A 22,296-nucleotide genomic window follows, 5' to 3' on the forward strand; every position below is an offset into this window, starting at 1 on the left:
ATCGTTTGGCTGCCAAGGAAGTGGAACACATGCGTATGCTTATGTGTGTGTGTGTGCGAGTCTTTAGCATTGTCATGGCAACTCTTGAACGTGGGAGAGCCCTTCGTCAAGCTGATTTTGTTTTTTTTTTCTGAAGTTTTGTTCTTCTTGCTTTGTGGCCTTTGTTCTTGCCGTAGCGATTGTTGTTGTTGTTGTTGTTGTTATAGTTGTTTCTGTCGTTGTGTAGTTTTGTGGCCTCGAGCGACCAAATGATCGACCAGCTGTTGCTTTGTTTTGAAAGAGAGCGAGAGTGAGCAACAAAAGCTGGAGAGGAGAACTGATTTAAGAAGGCAAAGCTAAATGTGAAAGAGAGAGAAGGGGATTCATAAAACAAAATTAAATGCCAGACAATTATTAATTAAAGTAATTAATGTGATTTGAAGCCGTTTTGGCTAAATGCCCATTATGATTTCTTGGCCATTTTGGGCATCGGGATTTCGCCTTTCATTACATATGCAAAGCCAGGCGCCGACACACGCACACACACACACACAACCACAACATAAGGAGAGAGTGAGATGGAGATGGAGAAGAGTGGGGAATTTGTGCACATGTGTGCGCTCTGCTTATTGCACATCTGTTGTCCTTGTCCGACAGCAAATTGAAAAACTATTGACGACCACAGTTAGTTCTCCTTTCTCGCTCTCTCACTCATGCTCGCATGGCATTATCACATGCGATAAATATTTATATGGAAATGTAATGACTGCCTTCTCCGCCTTTCCCCTCACCCTTCTTTCCATCATCCCCCCACAGAGTCGAATTCGGACGTCGCGCAATTAATGTCACCACATCCTTTGGGCCTTATTAATGTCGTTGGGCCTTATGCCTTGGATTTGCCAGGGTTGCAAAGGCACGCAAAGAGAGGAGGACACATTAATGTCCCCCTTCCCCATTCCCTCTTCCCCCATGGCCCCCATCAGGAGGCCGGTAAAAACAATTAATTTGCCCATAATGCAATTTATATCGGTTTTCGGCTTCAACTTTGCTTTTGCCTCATTGGCGTTTTATTCGTATCCTTGTTATTGTTGTTGGTGTCGTTGTGTCCTTTTTGGCCACCACATAATGTGCATATTTCTGCTTGTTGCGTTTTCTCACTCTCTCTATGTGTGTGTTTGTGTTTTAAGGCCAAATGATTAATTATAAATAAACAATAAGCAGAAAGCGTCGCCACAAAATATTTTAATGGCCATGAAATATTTGTGTCTTCCCATTTTCCGCTTCCCGCTTAAATTCCGTTGTGGTTGTTGCCGCATCTTTAAGCCCCGATTGTGTTCCCAAAAAGTTGTCCAGTGTAACTTGTATTTTCCCACTCCCCCCCTCACCATCCCTATCACCAAACCCCCCATCCACCTCAGTCGTAAACCTGTTTACTATTGCCAAGCATTCAAAAGTTTGTTGACTATTATTATCTACTATTAAATTGCAATTATTATTTTTATTGCAATTGTAAGTTATAATTACATTAAGGTTATTTTTAATAGTTATTAATTTTTTTTTCAAATTTTAATGTTATTTAGATGAGCTTCAAAGCTAAATTTGGTTTTGGTATTTTGCTCGACAATTTCTTTATTATCTTTATTGCAAAAGTAAGAATGTTTTTTCCTTGAGACTATTGGCTAATGCTTTTTATTTGCAATCAGATAAAAGTTATTTAAGCTATATTTTTGTATGGCAAAAACCGGCTACTGCAATCGTCTAGTATATTTTATATATACTATATGGTATATTTTGGAATATAGTGTTATATCAATATACCAAACACAACATTTGGTATATTTTAGTATTTACGGTATATTTTTAGTATATTTGTATAATATAGTTTCATTTGAGGTGGGTAGCGGGTATCTCAGTCACAGAATATACTAACTAGACTCTAACTATCTTATAAGTATTTTGGAAAATAAAATCGCTATTAAATTATTTATTATCATTATTGCTTTATTTGCACTTTTTTTAGATATTAGTTAATTATTTTCGTTTTTATATTATTATTTTCATATCATTTTGATTTATTTCCAATAAAATATTATAATTTCTAATATCAGTGGTTATTATCATTTTGATTATAAATTTTAATGTCATAATACACTACATTATTTCAATTTATTTCCCTATCTAAATTTTGAATTAAGCTCCTACAAATTAAGGGCTAAATTGTTAACAGGAATGTGACCAACATCATTAAAGCGCAACCTGCGAGCCTCAGTTAAATATATATATGTATATATACAAATATAAATAGTAAAGAATAATCACAGACTAGTAATAAAAGTGATCTCCGTAATGCAGTTAAATTCATAATGTGAAATCTAGCTTAATTTCTAACAGTAATAATGAATGAAATTGAAAATATTGAAATAAACAAAACCCTTTAATGAATGGGCAATAAAAACATTAAAATAAACAAGAACCTTTATGAAATTTTTGCTTGCTTGAACCAAATCAATCTTTTATCAAATATATGATAACAATGAAATGCAACTGCTGCCTAAAAAGCCTAAAAGCAGGCAACAAAAAGCTGCATTTATTTCAAGAGCTTTTGCAGCGACGCAGCTTTTGCATCGTTGCAAGCGGTTTAGCTTTAGAGAGCGAGAGATCAAAAAAAGAGCTACATTTGTTCACAAAGTTCTGAAAAGATTTTTCAATATGAAAAAGAAGAACAAATCAAATGTGTAAATTTTTTCAAGTTATTTTGAATTTTAGGAAATTAATAATTCATCTTAGGATAACAATCGAAAGTTTTTTTTTAATGAGTGATCTTAGTATTACAATCCCAACTCGCTTTTCTTTTAGTTTTCTACGAACAGTTTTCCAAATGGTTTCCGCAACAATTCCCCATAAAGATCGTATGTGAAATTATTTCCGTTGGATTATGTTATTTATTTTTATTTTCGTCTTTTTGCAAGCTGTCTGCAATCGAGTTTGTTTGACACAATTGACAAGAGCCACCCACAAAACGGGGGCGAAAAAAAGAGGAGTTGTTGTAGCATATCAGAGGCAGACAATCTCCACAAACATGCCCACAAAATAGAATTTTCCATACTGTAAACAAACTGTCAATTCGGTGGAAAACGAGAAGAATGAGAGCACAATATTTGCGGAACTCTGCCGCAAAATTTGAGAAGGGGAAAAAGCTGAAAAGCTGATGTGCAAGATGATAAAGTGGCAGAAATGATGTGCGATAATAATGCCGATGATGAGAATGTGAAACTGAATTTGTTGTTGTGACAACACTGAAAAAGTCTAGCCAAGAATATATATATATATAGTATTTCTGACATTGTTGCAATTGTTAAGCAAACTTTGTACTTACTTTGGTAGCAATAAAAAGTTACAAAAAACTAAAACTTCAAACTCACCTGCAATGAAAAAGAGAAAAAAAAAGGAGAATAAGAATCGTAAGAAATGACATTAATTGAATCTGTTGTTGTAATTTAATGCTCTCAATAACAGTAACAAAAAAAAAATATACAACAACAAAAAAAGAGAAAGAAAAAACATGTAAAATAATTAAAAACTTTGGAAGATTTCGTTCTTGTTGTTGTTCAAATTGTTCTGAGGCTCCCACAGGCCATTGACGGGGTCAAGAAATTGACATTCTAAAGGGAATGACTCCCCCACTCCTCCACTTCTTCCTCCCCACCTGCAGCAGCTTGAAAGTATTTTTACGATAAAGCGCCCAACAACAACAGCAACAAAGCTGAGGAGCAGCAAAAGCAGCAGCCAAAGCCCTGGGGCCGAAGTTGGGAAGCAGCTTTAGTTAGGTGGGTTTCTTTTTTTTTTCTTTTTTCGTGTAGCCAGGGACAGCGACAGGACAACTGTAGCCTGTAATTAAATAATACCCATGCTTGCCCTCGCACTCCCCTCTTCGACCCATCAAACTCATGTCCATCTCCCAGTAGCTGCTTCAGTTTCAGTTACAGCAACAACAGAACAACAAAAGTATCTTAACGGCATGCGGCGCCATTTGAAGTAGAAGTTGCCGAATAAGAATAAAAAAAACACACACACAAGGAAATTTCAGTCGAATGTGCTCGACGGTGAGATACCCCCTATATCTTAAAATATACCAAAAATACTAAAATATACCAAAGACTGTATTTAGTAAGTAATCAATATATACTGCATTTTCCAATACAAGTCAGGAAATGACAATCGAATGGACTCGACTGTTAAATACCCGATAGTCATTTTCAATATAGCATAAAACAATCTTAAAATATACCAAAATATACCGAAGGCTATATCAATATATCAATATACTACTATTTTTTAATGCAGGTAAGGAAATTACAATTATAAAACAACCTATAATACCATATTATAATACCAAAAAAATACTAAAATATACCTAAGGCTATAGTTGGTATATCAATATACTATTCCATTTTAAATACAAGTCAGGAAATTACAATCGAATGGACTCGACTGTAAAATACCCGATTTCAACATATGTAAATATATATATTTAGCACATTAATATACTACTGAATTTTTCAATACAAGTAAGGAAATTACAATTATAAAACAATCTCTTATATTACCAAATTATATTACCAACAAAATATTAAAATATACCCATAGTCATATTTAGTATATCGACATACTATTGCATATGAATGTGCGCGACTGTGAAATACCCGTGGGGTGTTTCTAATATAAACAAAAGAATCTTAAATATTTCCAAACCATTATACAAAAAAAAAAAAAAAAATACAGAAATTGCATTATAAATACAAGTAACATTGTTTAGAATATCGAACTAAAATCCTCTTAATTCTTAAATCACTTCGAGTAAATAATTTAATATTTCTGTAATATATATTTTTGTTAATCATATTTAATCTAGTATTAAATACTAAGTTACTGCTATTTCCAGCTATAAAACAAAATCACAGTAAAATATTCTATCATATGGCTTACGAGTATTTATTACTTTAACAACATAAAATGAATTTCTAATATAAGCAACTATTTCTTTAATACATTCTCAATTTCGTGTTTACAGGGTATTCATGGCAACAGCAAAATAAAGGCAGTCAACAACAACATGCGTGCTTGGGTCACTGAGAGTAGTGGGAAGAAAGAGAGAGGGAGAGAGAGAACTGACTGTGGAGCTGTTTGCCGTCTGGTTGCCCACGCCAAATAATCCAAAGAGGGAGCAACACACGCCAAACTATTGCTCCCCTAGGATAAATTAATAAATTTTCAAGCGAAAGTTGCCACTGGGCAAAATGAGAGCAGAGCGGGGGAGAGTGCGGGGGAGTAGGAAGCTGGGCATAGATGTGTAGAGTCAGCGCAACAAATAAACAAATAATCGTGGAAAAAATAAGCAAAGAACAACGGAAAAACAATTGCATAGCACTCCAAATACACTTTATAATTATTTACTAAGCAGAAACGAAGCAATTGAAAATTCAAGTATAAAATTAAAATGTATACAAATAAGAGAAAAGTTCAAATTTAATATTGAGCAAAGCTAAAAATTGTCTTTGAAAATGAATTAAATTTTTGAATAATGAAGCAATATGAAAAACTGATCTTTTATTAAATTTAATACAACGTTTCTGTAAATTCTTTTTACCATTTGTTTTATAAGCGAATGTTTCAAAAGTGTGGCCATAATTTTTGTGCTTTTTTAGGCATATAAAGGTTGCTAAAAACGGTAGCTCTAAAAATTTGTGGAACTTGCGAAACATAAAACTTTTTTTGCAGTTCATTTAATTGGATTATCTGAGAACAGCGTTTAACTCTTAAAATTTATTTTCATATTCTTCTAAAACAGTGATAAATTTTTGTAGTCTAAATATACGAAATTTTTATTTTTTTCTGTTTTAAGTAATACAAACATAAAATAAATTATTATATAAATAAATATTTGCTGTCTTTATCATTACTAATTGTCTTTATTTTTATATTAATTGCCTAAGCTTTGTTCTGCTTATAAACCGCATTTTGATGGCCTAGTTACCACATATGAAATAAGCTATTGTATATTCCGTTCTCTGACTAAGCAAATCATTTGTCACTCAGTATATAATAACGATCCAAATTGATAAGAAAACGAAAATAACTTGCTTATGTTAGGGCATCAAAATATGATTATGGTGATGATGATGTGGATGATGATTATGTTTGCGTTGCTCAGTCATATGCGACAATGTTATGAGGCAAATACACACACACACACACACACATACACACACACAGACCACATATGAATGTGCTGCATTTGGGGGCGCCACGCGAATGCGTTGCATCGAGTTGAGAAATGATCAAATATGGCAAATGGCAAAATGGTAAAATGGCAATTACAATTTGGACTTTCTCCAATCACAAAATGGACATCTGCGGAATGCACCAGGGATGGGCAATCAAATGTTAACTCTGCACTCAACATCTGATTGACAGCTCTTAAGCAAGAAGAAGAAGAAGAAGAGGAAGAGGACGAAGAAGAACAAGTTGCAGTTAACAAAAGTTGCAAAGTTGAAATTAACGATGGGGAAAACTTAACGATTCTTGTTGTGAGAAAAGCAAGCAAAGAGATCGAGGTCAAAGACTGTCAGGGATAGATATCGAATTAAATTAATACTAAATAGTTTTATAATAATCATTGTTCCCAGTGTAAATCAAGCGGAATAAATGAGAAATTATATTACAATAGCAGCAATATTTAAATTATGTCATTAAAATTTAAATTCAATTTTAAAAATGATGAAATCTTGAAATATAAATTCTGCATTGTCAATATAAGCACAAATAAACCAGATTATTGAACCAAAAAATACTAAAATATACCAAAGGATATATTTACTATATCTATATGTTGTTGTATTTTAAATGCAAGTATTCAAATTACTATTGAATATGCTCGACTGTAAGATACCCGCTAGTCATTCTTAATACAGACAAAACAATCTTAAAATATACCATATTATTAATCCAACATATACTGTACTGAAGTATTGCATTTAAAATATTCCAAAACTCGACTGCTATTAATGACTTATGCCATTAAATAAACAACTGAATAATCTAAATAGCAATTCTTAATGTGTCATCTTGTACACTTTTCTTTTCTTGGAAGTAAAACCCACAGATAAAACTAATTAAAGTTTTGGCCCTAAATATTTCCATATCATTTCAATTGCACTCCTTTAAAAGTGTGTGTGTGTGTGTACTTTGATGTGTAAACTGTCGGGCAAATTGTCACTTTCCCCTTCCCGCATTTTGTGACAACAATTCATAAACACTCTCAGCTCTTTAACCCCGCGCTTGACACCAACTGACTTCCCCCTTTTGCCCTCACTCTCTCTTTCTTTGTCTCCCCCACTGACTCGTGCTCTGCCCTGCCCCCTTAACTCCCACTCACCCGCCTTGGCAAAACGAAGGCAATAAAATGATGGGCGAATGCCATTTTTGGTATTTTCACACCGAGAAAGCGACGTTCGAGGAAAAGCCAAAAAAAAAGCACATAAGAAAGAAAACTACGAGTTCAGTGTGCTCGACTGAGAGATACCCATTACTTATTTTAAAAAAAAATCTGCTAAAGTGCGGTATTATTCTTAAAATATACTGAAAAATACTTAAAGATATACGAATTTATATATTTGGTATGCTAATGAAATAGTATTACAATCAAAATGAAGTATACCATATTACTTTAGCGATAGCTATATTTGCTATACTTATATATACACATATATACTATGTATATAGTATTACAATCAAAGTAAAATATAGCTAATTAATATACCAAAGAGTATATGTGGTATATCTATATACTTTTACATTTAAAATACATTTTCCACTCTATGAGTAAATTATTGTAATGGGAGCTTATTTGGTATAACGATATAGTACCGCATTCAAAATGAAAAAATACCAAAAAAAAAGTATTTGGTATATCTATATACCATAACACCCAAACTACACCTACTATATAGGTATAAAAAGAAGAAAAAAGTTAATTATGGTGCTACATTGAACATTAAATATACCAAACAGTATATAGAACTAAAATATACCAAGCAGTATATATGGTATATTTATACACAAAGAAGAAAAACAGCAAAACGCGAGCGCAAATTTCGCCAGCGTTTTCGTCGGGTCTTCACATCTTTTGCATGGCTTCCTTTTTACCCCCTTCATAAGTTTTCCCCACACACTCACTCTCTCGCCATTTAATCAAGAAAAACACTTTTTATTGTGCAAAATTATGGCATTGTTTTGTGTTGTAGTTGTTGTTTGCTTATTATTGTTGTTGTCATAATGGTTATTGTTGTTTTTGTTGCTGCTGCTGTTGCTGGTGATTGTTAATGTCAAAAGTGTTATTGTTATGCAGACAATTATAGCACGCGATAAAAATGCTTAGCTGGTTGTCGGTTGTTGTTGTTGGAGCAGCTTCAAGGCACCACACAAAGGGCGACCAAGAGGTGGGGGAGGTGGGGCAGGGTTTGTCTCGTAATGAGCCTGGCCGAAATGAGAAAATATGTTTATTAGCCAACTGGCAGTAAGGATAATGTGTTGACTGCGACTCGTTTAGCTGCTAAAGAGGCGAACAGCGTAAATGCGAGGAATCAAGAAGTAAGTAAGAGAGTGAGAGAGAGAGAGAGAGGGAGAGGTAGAGAGAGAGGGAGAGGGAGACAGAGAATGCTTTCTCAACAGCTGCCAACTTTTGGCCCTCTTTCGATCAAAGCCAATATTGCGCTTCCAGCGATTTTGTTGTTGTTTGTTTACACCCGAAGCAAGTCAGTCTTCGCTGCCTGCCGCTGCCCTTGCCCCTGCCCCATCTGCTTGCCACACGCGCCCTACAGCTGCGGGCAGGCAGCGGTGTGTTTGTGGCACATTCCACTGGCAGACACGATCGATTTAAAATGCACATATGACAAATGTCAAGTGGTTGACAGCGACAGTGCAGCATGCCACTGCCACTTGCCACTTACCACTTGCCACAGTGCTTGCCACTTGCGATGCAACACGTTTAACTCTCTGTCTCTTTATCTACCGCTGGTTGTCAAACGATTGCGCTAGTTGCTTGCCCCATTCATCATTTTTCAGCTTTGCCAGCTAGCGCGATCTTGCAACATGCCACAAGCATCCGATGGCTGATCATGGATTGCAATCAACGGCAGCAGCGACTTCCTTTATGCAATTCTTCCGGCAACTGCAAGACTTCTACTCAAAACAACTGCCAACTCTATTCCTGGAAGAGAGAAAAGCTATAAACTGATCATAAAATGCTGCAAGCAGAAGATCGAAGACCGACCAGAAGCAAAGCAGCGATGCTTGGACTAAAAACGAATTGATGAATTAATATAAGAAACCTAAATTAAGTAAATTCAAGAATTACCCAAAGCGAACTGAATGAATTGATCTACTGATCTATCCAAGGATTACTTAAGAGACCTAAATTAAATAATCTACTCATCTAAGGATTAAAATAAATTTACAATTAATTGCACATTGAATTTAAGAATTACCCAAAGAGAACCGAGTGAAGTAAATAAGTAATCAGAAAATTATAATGAGGATTAACTTTATGAATATGAACCTAAAAACAATTATTTTTGACTTTGAGACACCCGCTACATATTTCAGTGCGATATTTTTATAATATACCAAAATAATATACCACAAAAATATATCGAAAGCTATATCTAGTATATCGATATAGTACTACATTCAAAATATACCATATAGTACAAAATATACCAGATTGTCAGTCAAATTAAAATATCGCAAAAATACAAAAGTACACCGAAGGATATATTGGGTATATCGGTATACTACTATACTGCAGATATACCACACAGTACAAAAATATACCTAAACTAATATACCGCAACAATACGAGAATATGCCAAAAGCTATATCTGGTATATCGGTACAGTATTATATTGAAGACATACCACAAAGAACTATAATATACCTACATTAATATACCGCAAAAATACTAGAATATACCAAAAAAGAATATATTGGTATATTGATACAGTAATATTATATATTGAAGATATACCATAGAGTACTAAAACAAACCAGATTGTCAGTTAAATTAATATACCGAAAAATACTAGAATATGACAAAAGCTATATTTGGTATATTGATACAGTAATATTATATATTGAAGATATACCATAGAGTACTAAAACAAACTAGATTGTCAGTCAAATTAATATACCGAAAAATACTAGAATATACCAAAAAGTTATATTTGGTATATTGATACAGTAATATTATATATTGAAGATATACCATAGAGTACTAAAACAAACCAGATTGTCAGTCAAATTAATATACCGAAAAATACTAAAATATGACAAAAGTTATATTTGGTATATTAATATAGTTCTACATTCAATTGTTAACAGGAAATTTTTTTTTTGTAAGAAGAATCATTTATTGTTAACAATCTTTGCTGATCTAGAAAGCTGTTGGATTGCCTCTCCATTTTTCAGCCATAACATTAAAGACTAATAAATGAGGATGCCAACGACTAGATGCAGGCTTATTATTATTATTAATTCAAGTGTAATTTTGCTAGGCTACAATTTTAATTTATAGCCAGAGAGAAGAGAATGAAGATGCTCAATGAGAAATGAGCAAGCGATTAAAGGAGACGTTGGCCCCAAACCAAAAGGGGATTAATCAAGCAGTTCAATGTAGTCCGTCCGTCCGTCTGTCTGTCCGTTCGTTAAAGTGCATCTAGCAGAGAGACTATAATAGCTAGTGACTCCAGCGATAGCTCGATCAGAGTTCTGTGCAACAACAATTTCCTGCAATTTGCAGCCAAAGTGACACAAGCAACTTGAGATGCAAAAAAAAAGGAAGAACACAAAAATAGACAACAGCACTTTGGTGGCAGATGCAATTGCCTGTTGCACGTTGCACGTTGCGCGTTGCAGTTGCAGCATTGTCGAACTTTCAGGCCTCGTCGCCTGACCCATATTTATTTTTGGCATTGGTATTTTGCTTATCTTCTCTGGCTTTTTTTTTTTTTTTTTGCATTACTTATTTTTGCAGTTTCTCAGTTTTAGCCGCACTCACCGAAATGGAAAGAACTTTTCCAGAAAATGTCGTCCCAGGCTGGTCGTTGTCATCTTCCGATTTTTTCGTTCTGTGTTTAAGTTGAAAATGTTGCGTTTTTCCTTTTTGTTTTTTTTTTTTTTTTTTGATTCAGTGGCGCCCAAGACGATCACTTAACTTCACTTTTGCTTATTGACTTTCGGCTTGCCTGTATGTGTGAGTGTGTTTGTGTGTGTTTGTATGTGTGTACTTTGTGCTGTTCGCTGACTGCAAACTGCGCACAATGCAATTGGAAATACGCTTTAATTAAACTAATCAGACGATATTATACAGCACAACAGACGCCTACGCACACACACACACACACACATGCATATGACCGGACACACACACACACACACACAGCCAGAGAGAGCTCTTTCACATACATATCTTTTAATGGGCTTCTTTTCATTTAATGCAAAATTTGTAAACAAACCAACAACAAAAAAAAAAAGAACAAGAAAAAATTGCAAATAGCGGAAAACCGACGACGACGACGAAGTCGAAAACGGCGCGTTTTGTTAACGATTCGCACGCGAATTCTGGAGAAAAGTATTTCGAGTGTTTTCCGTAAAGACGTAGTAGAAAATTTATAAGATTTTCAAAACTGACGATTTGTCATGCCCTACCTTTTCTTGTATGGTTACTTTTAATAAATTATTTTCAATTTTTTTTTATTTCTAACCTATTCTGTGGACATTTTTATGATATAATGTTTATAGCTTAAGCAATGCTTCTCTATATATACATATGTAAGTATATACGTAAACCTATTTCTTAATACACTATCTTTTCTTCAATTGCTGCTTTTAATAATATATTTATATAATATATTATATATTATTCACTATTTAATATTCCAAAATGATTTTCAAACTATTCTGCGGAAATTTGTAGGATATAATCTTTAAAGCTTAGATAGATATAATATCCTTTACTTTTAAGCTATTTTTGGAATATAATAAAGTATTCTAACCATCAGTACAATAGCAGGTAACTGCTTTGATATCATGCAGGAGGCTCGTTTTAAGTATCAAAATTATTTCGTATACATTTTAATCTATAATCCAACACTATTGTTGCATTCTCTATTAATTCCACTTCTTTCAAATCTCAAACTTTCACTGAACAAAGAAAATACAACTTTAATTCTATGATGATCGCAATATATTAATAATTTCCCGCCTCTTTTCTCGCCTTTCATTTGAATTAGTCATTTTTTCCTCGTTCTTTTTTTCTTTCTTCTTCGCATGAACACGATCACGAACACGATCACGAAATTAATCCTTCTTTAGCTAGAACGAAGCTTAATTGAAGCGCTAATTGAGGCACAATGGTTGTTGCAGTGCTTACGACGACTTCTTACTCATCGCTTGAAAGCTTTGTGTGCACTCAACTCCCCTTTTTGCAGAAGGGTTGTGATGATTAATGACCTTGCTTATCTTGGCAAAAATGTGCATTATATATATGAAATGATTAAATAGCTATTTGCATAAATATTCATTGTTGGGAAATCCCACGAGATAAGAAACTAATTCAATAAATTTTACAAAAAATGCCAGCCAATTTTAATAGAAATCCGATATCCACTTTCAAAGATGCTCTATGGAAATACAATAGAATTTCCCTTACCAAGATCACATAAAAATTGTGCTTTACAATTTCCCTTTGTACTAAGCTTGAAAATTTACAATAAGTAACTAAAAAAAATTCCCTTCAGAAAATCCCCCACAACAATTGTCCTTTACAATGTCCCTATAGAATTTCCCTAGCGCAAAAACAGTTGTGCATTGATTTGTAAACTCTTTCTGCTGCCTTGCTTTGAACTCTTCGCTGAACTCTCGGCTACATACAATAACAATAATCGTAAAACAAACATTACATAAATTGCAAAATTTCATTTGCTGAACTTCAATGTTTTCGTCGTTGTTGCTTGGAGCTTCTTCGTTTTTGTCGTGTGTCGAGTTGAAAAAAGAAAAAAAAAAATAATAAGAGTCTTTTGTTATTGTTGGCTCTGGGGCCTTAAGCTGCTTGCTCACTTTACCGTTACCGTTAGGCTACAGCGCAACAACGACAACTACAAGAGCAAAGAAGAACAACAACAAAGGCCACACTTAAATGATGTTTGAGGCTGGCGAAATTCGCTTTATTTGAATGAATCACAAGCGTCGCGTCGCGTCGCGATCTCTGCGCGGGTGTGTGTTTGTTGGTGGGGTAACATGCACACACATATACATACACACCTTAAGAAAAAATAAAAACACATACACTTCGATTACGCGGCAGCCGCAGCAGCAGCAGGCGGCGGCGGCAGAGGCTGCCCAACACTGTGTATAGTAGAAGACAACACACAACGAACGAAGACCGAACAAACGCCGCGCGCGCACAACGTTCTCATTGAAAGTTTGCGAGTAACTGAAGGCGAAGCTGGCGACGACATTTTCAAGCGACACACCAAGTCATTGGCGCACTCTCACACGAAGAGCGCGCCAAATGGTGGAAGAGAGAGAGAGCGCGTTAGCGCCAGGCTGTGTGTGAAAGCAGGCGAAAATTGCAGGCGCTGACAGACAACCAAAGAGCGACAAATGCAGAGAGAGGAGAGCGAGCTCCAGGCTATGTGTGTGAAAGCAGGGAACACATTTGCAAGTGAGTGTGTGAGTGTAAAAGAGCACTAGACGCATGCGTGCGAGGAGACCGAAAATGGAATTTGGAAATGTTTTAGCAAAACTTGAAGAACACACAAGAGCAAATTCAAGCAAGAGAGGGAGGAGAGCAGAAGGAAGCCATTTGTTGAGTCTCAGGTTCAATCAACTGCAATCAAAAATCGATAAGAGCAATAAGAAAAATGCAAATTAATTAGCTATTGGGAACCGCTAAATGGAAATTCAATTTGCAGCGCAATAGTTCCAGTTTCTCTCTCCCTCTCTCTCTTTCTTTCTCTTCTCAAGCACGTCCAGCTTGACCGGCTTCAGCAACAACAACAACAACAACAGCAGCAACAACTAAGCGATTTTCACTGCATGCCAAGACGGACATGGCTTTTCACCACGCTGTGGTCTGGTTTTTCCGCAAAACTGGCATAGACCAATCCACCTTTCCCCCCTCCCACATTTCGCCATCCTCTCCACCTTGCTATTTACTGCAGTCGCATGCGGAAATGTGTGAAAGAGAAAGCGCATAATCCAATAAGAGCAATGCAACAACAAAAAAAAGTAGCAGCAAGTAAGGTTTGCAATTGCCTTGATCAAATGCTTGACAACAAGTGCAACAGTGCGGCAGCCCTGAGGCAAGTGCATGTGGTAAGGTGAAACCCGTTGCAACCGCACTAGGAAACGCACCACAAAACAAAACTAAAAAGCAAGACAAAGAGAGAAAGAGATAGAGAGAGAGAGAGAGAGAGAGAGAGAGAGAGAGAGACATTTCGCCGCACTGAAGCGAAACTGGAGCCATGCAACAAGATCCAAATGCAAATCATCCAATGCCAACTCAACAATACAAAAAAACAACAAAAAAAAAAACCATAAAGTGAATAAACTGAACACTGAACTGCAAAAGTCGCCGAGAACTTAATTAGCTGCAGATCCAAAACTGAGAACTGAGAAGAACTGGATGCAAAGATCGTTTAATAGATATAAACTTGATTGAAAAGAGCGGACAAACAAATCGAGAGATAGTAAAATAGATAAATAGAAGATGACTAATTAGAAGTAGACATTAAGATGGATAGATAACGAGATATAGTAATATAAACTCATATAAGAATTGCATAAAAACAATGGTAAATAGAAAAGAAGATTAACATAGAGATGCAGAAAAACTAAGAAATAAATAAATAAATATTATATAAAATTAACAACAAATACATAAATAGATAAAACATGCAAAGAAAATAATAATAATAATAAAAAATAAAGTAATTGCCAAGAAATATAGAAAAATATGATATACAAAGAATATATGATAATATATGTATGTCTGAGCAATAGATAAATAGATTTATACGAAGATATAAACATAAATATAAGCCAACTGAAAATTAAAGATATAGATAGTATATAACAAAATCAAAAAACAAATACATGGGGAAACAAATATTACAATAAAATATTAAATAAAAATAATTACAAAGAAATATAGAATAAAAAGGGGAACACTGCACGTATATAGAATATAGAATAAGCTAACTTAGAAAGTTATTATTATAGTACTATCTCAACAAAATGTATTCCATTTACAATCTTTATTTATAGTATTTAATTTGCTATACATATCATTCGAGTTCCAGCTCTGATATCTACACTTTCCATATTAAAAAGCTGGCATTTATCGAGTGTATAATCTAAAACCTTTCTCCAATATTCTAAATACTGCAACTTATGAGGTTGACAGTTATCCGAAACTTAAACTTTGGATTCCTTGCAAATTGTAAGCAGTGTACTTCATAGCTTAAAGAACTATTTAAATATTTTGAAAATTTCAAAATGGATTATAAAATGGATTGTATTTTGGCGTAGAGTAAATTTTGCAACAGAATGCTGAATAAAAAGACCAGTTTCTAAAATCAAATCTTAAAAATTGCTTTCTTAAAATATGAACACTTGAACAAATTTTTAAAACTAAGAACTTTAGTCTGTAAAATGGTAAAAATTCTCAAAATTAAATCGAAAATATGAGATTTAGGTTACAAAATTGTTTAATCTCGATCTTAGATTAAAAGTTCGTGAAATCAAAAAGATTTCCATATTCTTGACGTACTTTTTAGACAAAAATCTTGATTTTAGAACTTTGTTTTTTTGAGTGCAACAGAATGATGAATAAAAAGACAAGTTTCTAAAATCAAATCTTAAAAATTGCTTTCTTAAAATATGAACACTTTAACAAATTATTAAAACTAAGAACTTTAGTCTGAAAAATGGTAAAAATTCTCAAAATAAAATCGAAAATACGAGATTTAGGTTACAAAATTGTTTAATCTCGATCTTAGATCAAATGTTTTTGAAGTCCAGATGTATTTCGAAACTTTAAAATTTCCATGTTCTTAACGCACTTTTTAGACAAAAATCTTGATTTTAGAACTTTGTTTTTTCTGAGTGTATTACCATAAGAAAATATTTCCATATTCTTAACGCACTTTTTAGACAAAAATCTTGATTTTAGAACTTCGTTTTCTCTGAGTGTATTACCATAATCCCGGCTGCAATTATTTTGGTTTTGGCTTGCGCAACAAAAATACAAATGTCTTCAATTGACACGCCCCGAAATGCGCGAAAGTTGCAACAATGTGTGTGGCACTTGTTGGCGGGGCAACAACGCGGACAGCGACGCCGACGTCGACAGCGACAGCGACTAATAACTCTCGAAATTAATATGTGCTTAGCAGCGCCAACTAGCCATAAAAGTGATAGACATATTAACCCAGTACTCCACATTTCTCTAGCTAGACTCAACTGAGACGCCGTACAAAGTAGCAATTTTCAGCTTTGTTGCGTGTGGGAGACGAACACACAAGTGAAATGCCAATGGGGAAGGAGAGAGAGGGACTGAGAGAGAGACTGAGAGAGAGAGAGGACAAGTTGTGGTTGTGTTGTCTATGTGGAATGGGTTTGTGTATTGGCATAAGTGAAGCATGCATGCCAGACACGCGAATGCGATAAAAACCGCTGTCGCTGCCGGCGTCGGCGTCGCTGTCGACGTCGCGTCGCTGCTGCTGCCGGTGCCAAATTTAGTGGCCGCCATTGCATTCAAAGGAAGCGAAAACCAAAAGTGCTCTGGCTCTCAAGCTCTCATACTTATCGTTGTAGTTGTTGCTTATTTACGACACGGCTCGATCCCTCACAACACACACACAACTACACAAAGTTTTCAATACCATTTGCACACAAAAAAAAAATACGAAGCAGAAAAAGAAAAACCTTTTTTATGCGCATACCCTGTTGGGCGAATTTTACAAAGGGTAGCAAAAAGTATGGTATATAAAAATTTGTTTAATGTAATGCTATAATTAATACCTGTAGTTAGATAAATATTTATATTGACACATGACTCACCTGGAATGAAAGAAAATAAAAGAAAATATATATTAATTAAAAATGAAACAAATCTTAAATATTTATATTATAAATAATACACATATTTAAATGTATTTCTTTTCATATTTAATATAAATTCTATTTTACAAATATACATTTCAAGTAATTTCCCCTTACAATCAAGTATGTAGTAATATTTTCACATTTGCCAAAAAAATGTCCCGCCTTCACAGCACTTACAGGGTGTGTATAACTCGAGTTTAGCTCAATTCGCAACAAGCTGTCTTTTTCTGCGCCGTTTGCATTACAAATTGAAAAACTGGTTTATGACTTGGCTAACTTTTGCTACGTGCACTGCACTATGTTGAATTTGACCCGTTTTTGTGGCCAAAATTAAAATTTTTTAAATTAACAAGATTTTTGAATGCAGGTTTCTTGTATAATAAAGGTTATTGCTATACGAAGGTATTTTAGAAAAGTGGGCGTGTCAACGCCCACATAAATCGAAAAAAAGCGAATATATAAATCAATTTTCAAGTTAGAGACCCGAATTTTGGAACACATGATGAATGTTCTATTTCAAATGCTTCCTGAAAATTTGGTTCAGATCGGATAATAAATATGGAAGTTATTCAAGAAAAAAAAAATCGCAAAGGCTTTAGCAGTTCTGCAATTCTGGCCAAATGCTACTCCCTAATAATTCAAATTACGCAAAAAACCGCAAAAAACGCATAATGAGCTTACATGTTATGAATTCAGAATTGACAGATCTACAACATGTATATGGACACTTACTGAACAAATTTGAACATTTTAGTTAAAACCTTTTGGAAAGTTCAACTTTCTTTCGAAAAGTGACAAGGGGACAACACTTGCTAAATATACAAATTGTTAGAAAAATACGAACAAAACACGGAACATATTAGTATCAACACATAGTAATAACTTAAAGAAGTAATATTCCTTTTGAATTTTATTATTCAATGATTTTTTGTGGGAGATATGCCAATTTGAAATTGCATCGCAAATTTAACATTTAACACTGCACGTATTGTCTGCTTGCAACAGCTTACTTTAACAGCTGTTATTTTAACATTAAACTGTTAAGTTAACATTTTCGGTATACAATATCGCGATTTGATCATTTCTCAACATGGTAACATTAAAAACACGGAAATTTGAATACTTGCGAAAAATGAGTTTTGGCCACGAAAACGGGTCAAATTCAACATAGTGCACTGCCAAGCCGCATGTATAAATAAAAGCGAAACCTAAACCTAAAAACTGTTGCATGCTTTTAGGCAGCGAAATTATCAGAGACCCAAGCAAAGATTATTACACACGCTGGGCGGTCAGTCAGCGCGATTGCTCGATTGAACGGAGTGTGTATGCTTGGGGGGTGGGGTGACAGGTAGTTAGGGTATTTGGGGTGCGGTTTAGACAGGTCGCTGCCTAATGGCTGCTGATCGGCTAAGCGGCTTAGCAGCTGCGTGTGCGTTGCGAACACGCGGCGCATTGCAGGAATGGGAAACAACCAAGCGGAAAGCTGCTTGAAACTTGCTTCAAATGCGACGAGTTTCGAGTTTGAGTTGGCTTAACAATGCCCTCTAGAAGCAGACAGTGCAGATGCAGGGTATGCTGTGATATAGAGACTGATTGTGAAAGGAATTAAAACTCAACTAAATACAATTCAGTTTTAAGAAAGCTTAGTTACAAACACATTCCAAGAATCGAAATCGACTAAATTTAGCAAATCAGTCAAATTTGAAAGCCCTTTTTTCGTAATTGTTGCTCTACTCGAAAATGGTGACATTAATAAAAGCTCATTCAGTATTAAATTTAATTCAGTACTAAAAAAATGTTTGAGATCTATTTACAAACGCATTCCGAGAATAGGAAACGCCTAAATTTGGAAAAGTAACCAAAGCTAAGGATAAAATTGAATACAATTTTTAAAAAATTGTTTATATACAAAACTTACAAAACTTTCTATATTAACAATAACGAAGTTCGTTAATAAGCAAATTTATTTTAGCTTAAACTGGAAAATGCCTTGGAGTTATTTGATTACATTATGCAATTTGCACAAATTATTTTTGTAGTTTCAGCATAGTTGACATAAGAAATTAAGGAAGAACCTTTAGAGTTTCGTTTTAAATTATTGAAAATTCTTGAAATTTTCTTTTAGCTACAAATATTTGGTTGCGATCAGATAAAAATTGTCGAAGTTATTAAAGAAATACATTTGTATGGGCAAAAACGCCAACTTACTACGTGTCTTAGTAGCTTTCTATGACAATCTGGTATATTTAGTACTTCCAATATATCAAATATAGCCTATGGTATATTTTAAGTATTTTATGTTCTATAGATTTGGTATATTTTAAAAATAATAAAAAAAAAAATGTTTTACGTATACTCAAAATGGTTAGCGGGTACTTCATAGTCGAGTACACTTGACTGTAACTTTCTTAGTTGTTTTTTTTTAAATATCTTAATTCTAAATTTTTGTTTCTTATCTTGAGTTAGGGAAAGAATATGCCAGCTTCGTCTTGACTAAAACCTCTCTCGCGTTGCTCTTAAATTTCTTGCCGGGATTATTCAGTTCAATGAGAATGCGTTGCGGCACGCGTGTCTGGATTCTGAATTCCATATCCTGCGCCACCTGACAATGCTCTTCTATCTCCCTCTCTCTCTTCCTTCATGTGTGTGCGAGTGTGCGCGCGTGATAAATGGCTTTTATCTTTTTAAAGCACTTCAGTGCACGGCTTTTGCAATTTTTCCTTCAGCAACAAAAAGAACGAGCGCAAAAAAAAAGGCTGCTGAATTTTTGGCGTCTGCTGCCAAAAAATTATCCAATGTAAGTGCCACGCCCACTCCAGTTGCAACAACGTGAGGCTAACACACACAAAAGTTGGCCGACAGCGTCAGCATCTGGCAACTGGCTGCCTTCCTTTCTTCCCCTTTCTTTCCCTTTCTTCCCCACTCTTCAGCTTTCTTCAGCTGCCTCGCTGCAATTCGCCCTTTGTTGCCTGCTTTTTTATTTTTTTGCTTTTTCGCTTTTTCGGTACGTCGTCATTTTGTGTGCGTTATGAGCTAGTTAATTATGGTGTCTGATATTTTCCTAACGCTTTCGCCTTTTTGGGTTTTAGTTTGGTTTTTCGCTTTTGCTCGCCTACACTCAATCTAATGAGGCATATTTGTGATGAATTCAACGACCACAAGCTTTGTTTGTCTTGCCTTTTCACTCTCTATCTCTCTCTCTTTCTATATCAATGCCATTAAAACTGCTTAAAGCTCTACATCGTTTGCAACTTAATCGAAAGCGTTTTGAATACAGCTCATAATTATTATTACAAATTATTATTATTATTAAAGCTGTTTAAAGCTATTCATTATACTTAACTTTATCAAAAGCTTTCTAATTAAAGCTCATTATTATACTTAACAGCTGATTGTATGTATTTTTAAGTGCTTTAGATTAACTTTTTCAAAGTTTATTTGTGGATTAAAATCACCTTGAAAGCTTCCGACATTTTTCTATATATAATTTAAGATGTTTATTGAGTTCAAATTGAAGAATTGTTTGGTCAATATAGAGGTTGATTAAAGTTTATTATTAAAGCTGCTTAAAGCTCTTCATCATATTTAACAGTAATTTGCAAACTGTGCCAAACGATTTTTCATGAAAGGTCATAATGCAACTTAACAGTGACTTATATGGATTTTTAAGCTTTTGTTCTTAGCTGTTCAGCTTTCAAATGCTTTGGAAATTATTCTATAAATAACAATTTAACGATTTTGAATTCTATTTGCATTCTAATTTAAGAATTAATTAGTTAATAGAAAGCTTTCGATTTACTACAGCTTACTAAGTTTACTAAGCAGAGCTGACCAGAAAACAGAGCTTACAAAGTTGAAAAAAAAAATACTTTTTCTCTTGTATTTATCTAGTTTAATTATCGAAAAGTATTCTAAAACTTGCAGCAATTCTTTTTGATTAATCCAGTTCACTTGTTGAAAAGTATTCTAAAGCAAAAGCTTGCATTGAAGAGTAGCTTAAAAGCTTTATGAGCTCTGCAAAGCTGCTTAAATATGTAGTTTGGTTGCAGGTGATGTCAAAGTCGACTTGGAGGACAGCGCTAAATGTGAATTGGCCGACATGAGTCATCGCAGAAACTGCGCAAAACTTTTGATGCTGCTTATGAAATGCGTCGCAGCAGCTTCGCGTACACAACAACACAACATGACGATGATGCTGATGCTGATGGTGATGAGGGGGGAGGAATGAAAGGGCGCCACTTGCTGCCACCGTTTGGTTCATTTTATCATTAATATTTAAGCGTCGTCGATTCAATCGATTGATGTAAAAAGACAAGGCAAGACGGGGGCCAAAGGATGTGTAGCATTAAACTTGCGAACTCTGAATGTGTGTGTGTGTGTGAGTGCGTGTGTGTGGCTAGGGAAGACAGCGGGAGTGAGCAAGAGCGAATGAGTCTTAGAAAAGACAGCATCAAGTCAAATTGAAGTTGAATTTCCTCCGACGCGTTTAATGAGCGAAATGTAATTACTTAATTAGTGACTCACTCTAAGAGTGTGTGTGTTTGTGTTGGTGTGTGTGTGTGTGTATGTCCATTAAAGCAGCTTAACGTTTAATGCTCAACTCGCATTTAAACTTGATTAGTTTTATGGCCCCGGGACTCGAACGAACTCCTCCTAATCACACACTGTGACTGACTTGTGGAGGAGAGGGCGCCAAGCAAATCAAAATCCAATCAATGGACAGTTGGCATATTGATTGCCGCAGCCAGCAGGCATCCATTCCCCCTCCCCTACCCACATGACGCTTCCCGTGGGGGGGCAAAAACGCCGTGCGGCATGCATATAAAAATTTGTGATAAAAATATGTGTGTTGCCTACTTTTAAGCGCGCTCTTGTTTTATGCCTTAGTCGAGACAAGCACCCACAAGCAACGAGAGACAAAACATTTTGCATACTTTTAAGCGCGGCACATAAAATGCCACATTTTGACATAAACACCACAAAAATGAACGCAGCAACACCTGCGACGCAGCCGTCGCGACTGCGACGACGACGACGACGACGACGACAAAAGCAACAACAAATCAAAAGACGACGCAGACGGCAAACAGC

The 22,296-nt window shown here is 35.0% G+C and overlaps 1 protein-coding gene across 4 annotated transcripts in view; it reads right to left on the reverse strand.

Moving 5' to 3' along the window:
- Window positions 1–22,296, reverse strand: part of LOC117573684 (protein sprint) — a 141,978-nt gene that overhangs the window by 73,118 nt on the left and 46,564 nt on the right. The window contains exon 1 of one of the 4 annotated variants that reach the window (XM_052007898.1): window positions 11,093–11,197. The exons of 2 other annotated variants lie outside the window; for them this stretch is intronic. In XM_052007898.1, the coding sequence (XP_051863858.1) occupies window positions 11,093–11,145 (53 nt within the window). In that variant the 5' untranslated portion in view covers window positions 11,146–11,197. Of the gene's footprint in view, window positions 1–11,092; window positions 11,201–22,296 lie in introns of those variants that run through there. One more of the 4 variants, XM_034257068.2, reaches the window with a different exon arrangement.

This window comes from Drosophila albomicans, chromosome X (genome assembly GCF_009650485.2).
Source record: "Drosophila albomicans strain 15112-1751.03 chromosome X, ASM965048v2, whole genome shotgun sequence".
Lineage (NCBI taxonomy): Eukaryota > Metazoa > Arthropoda > Insecta > Diptera > Drosophilidae > Drosophila > Drosophila albomicans.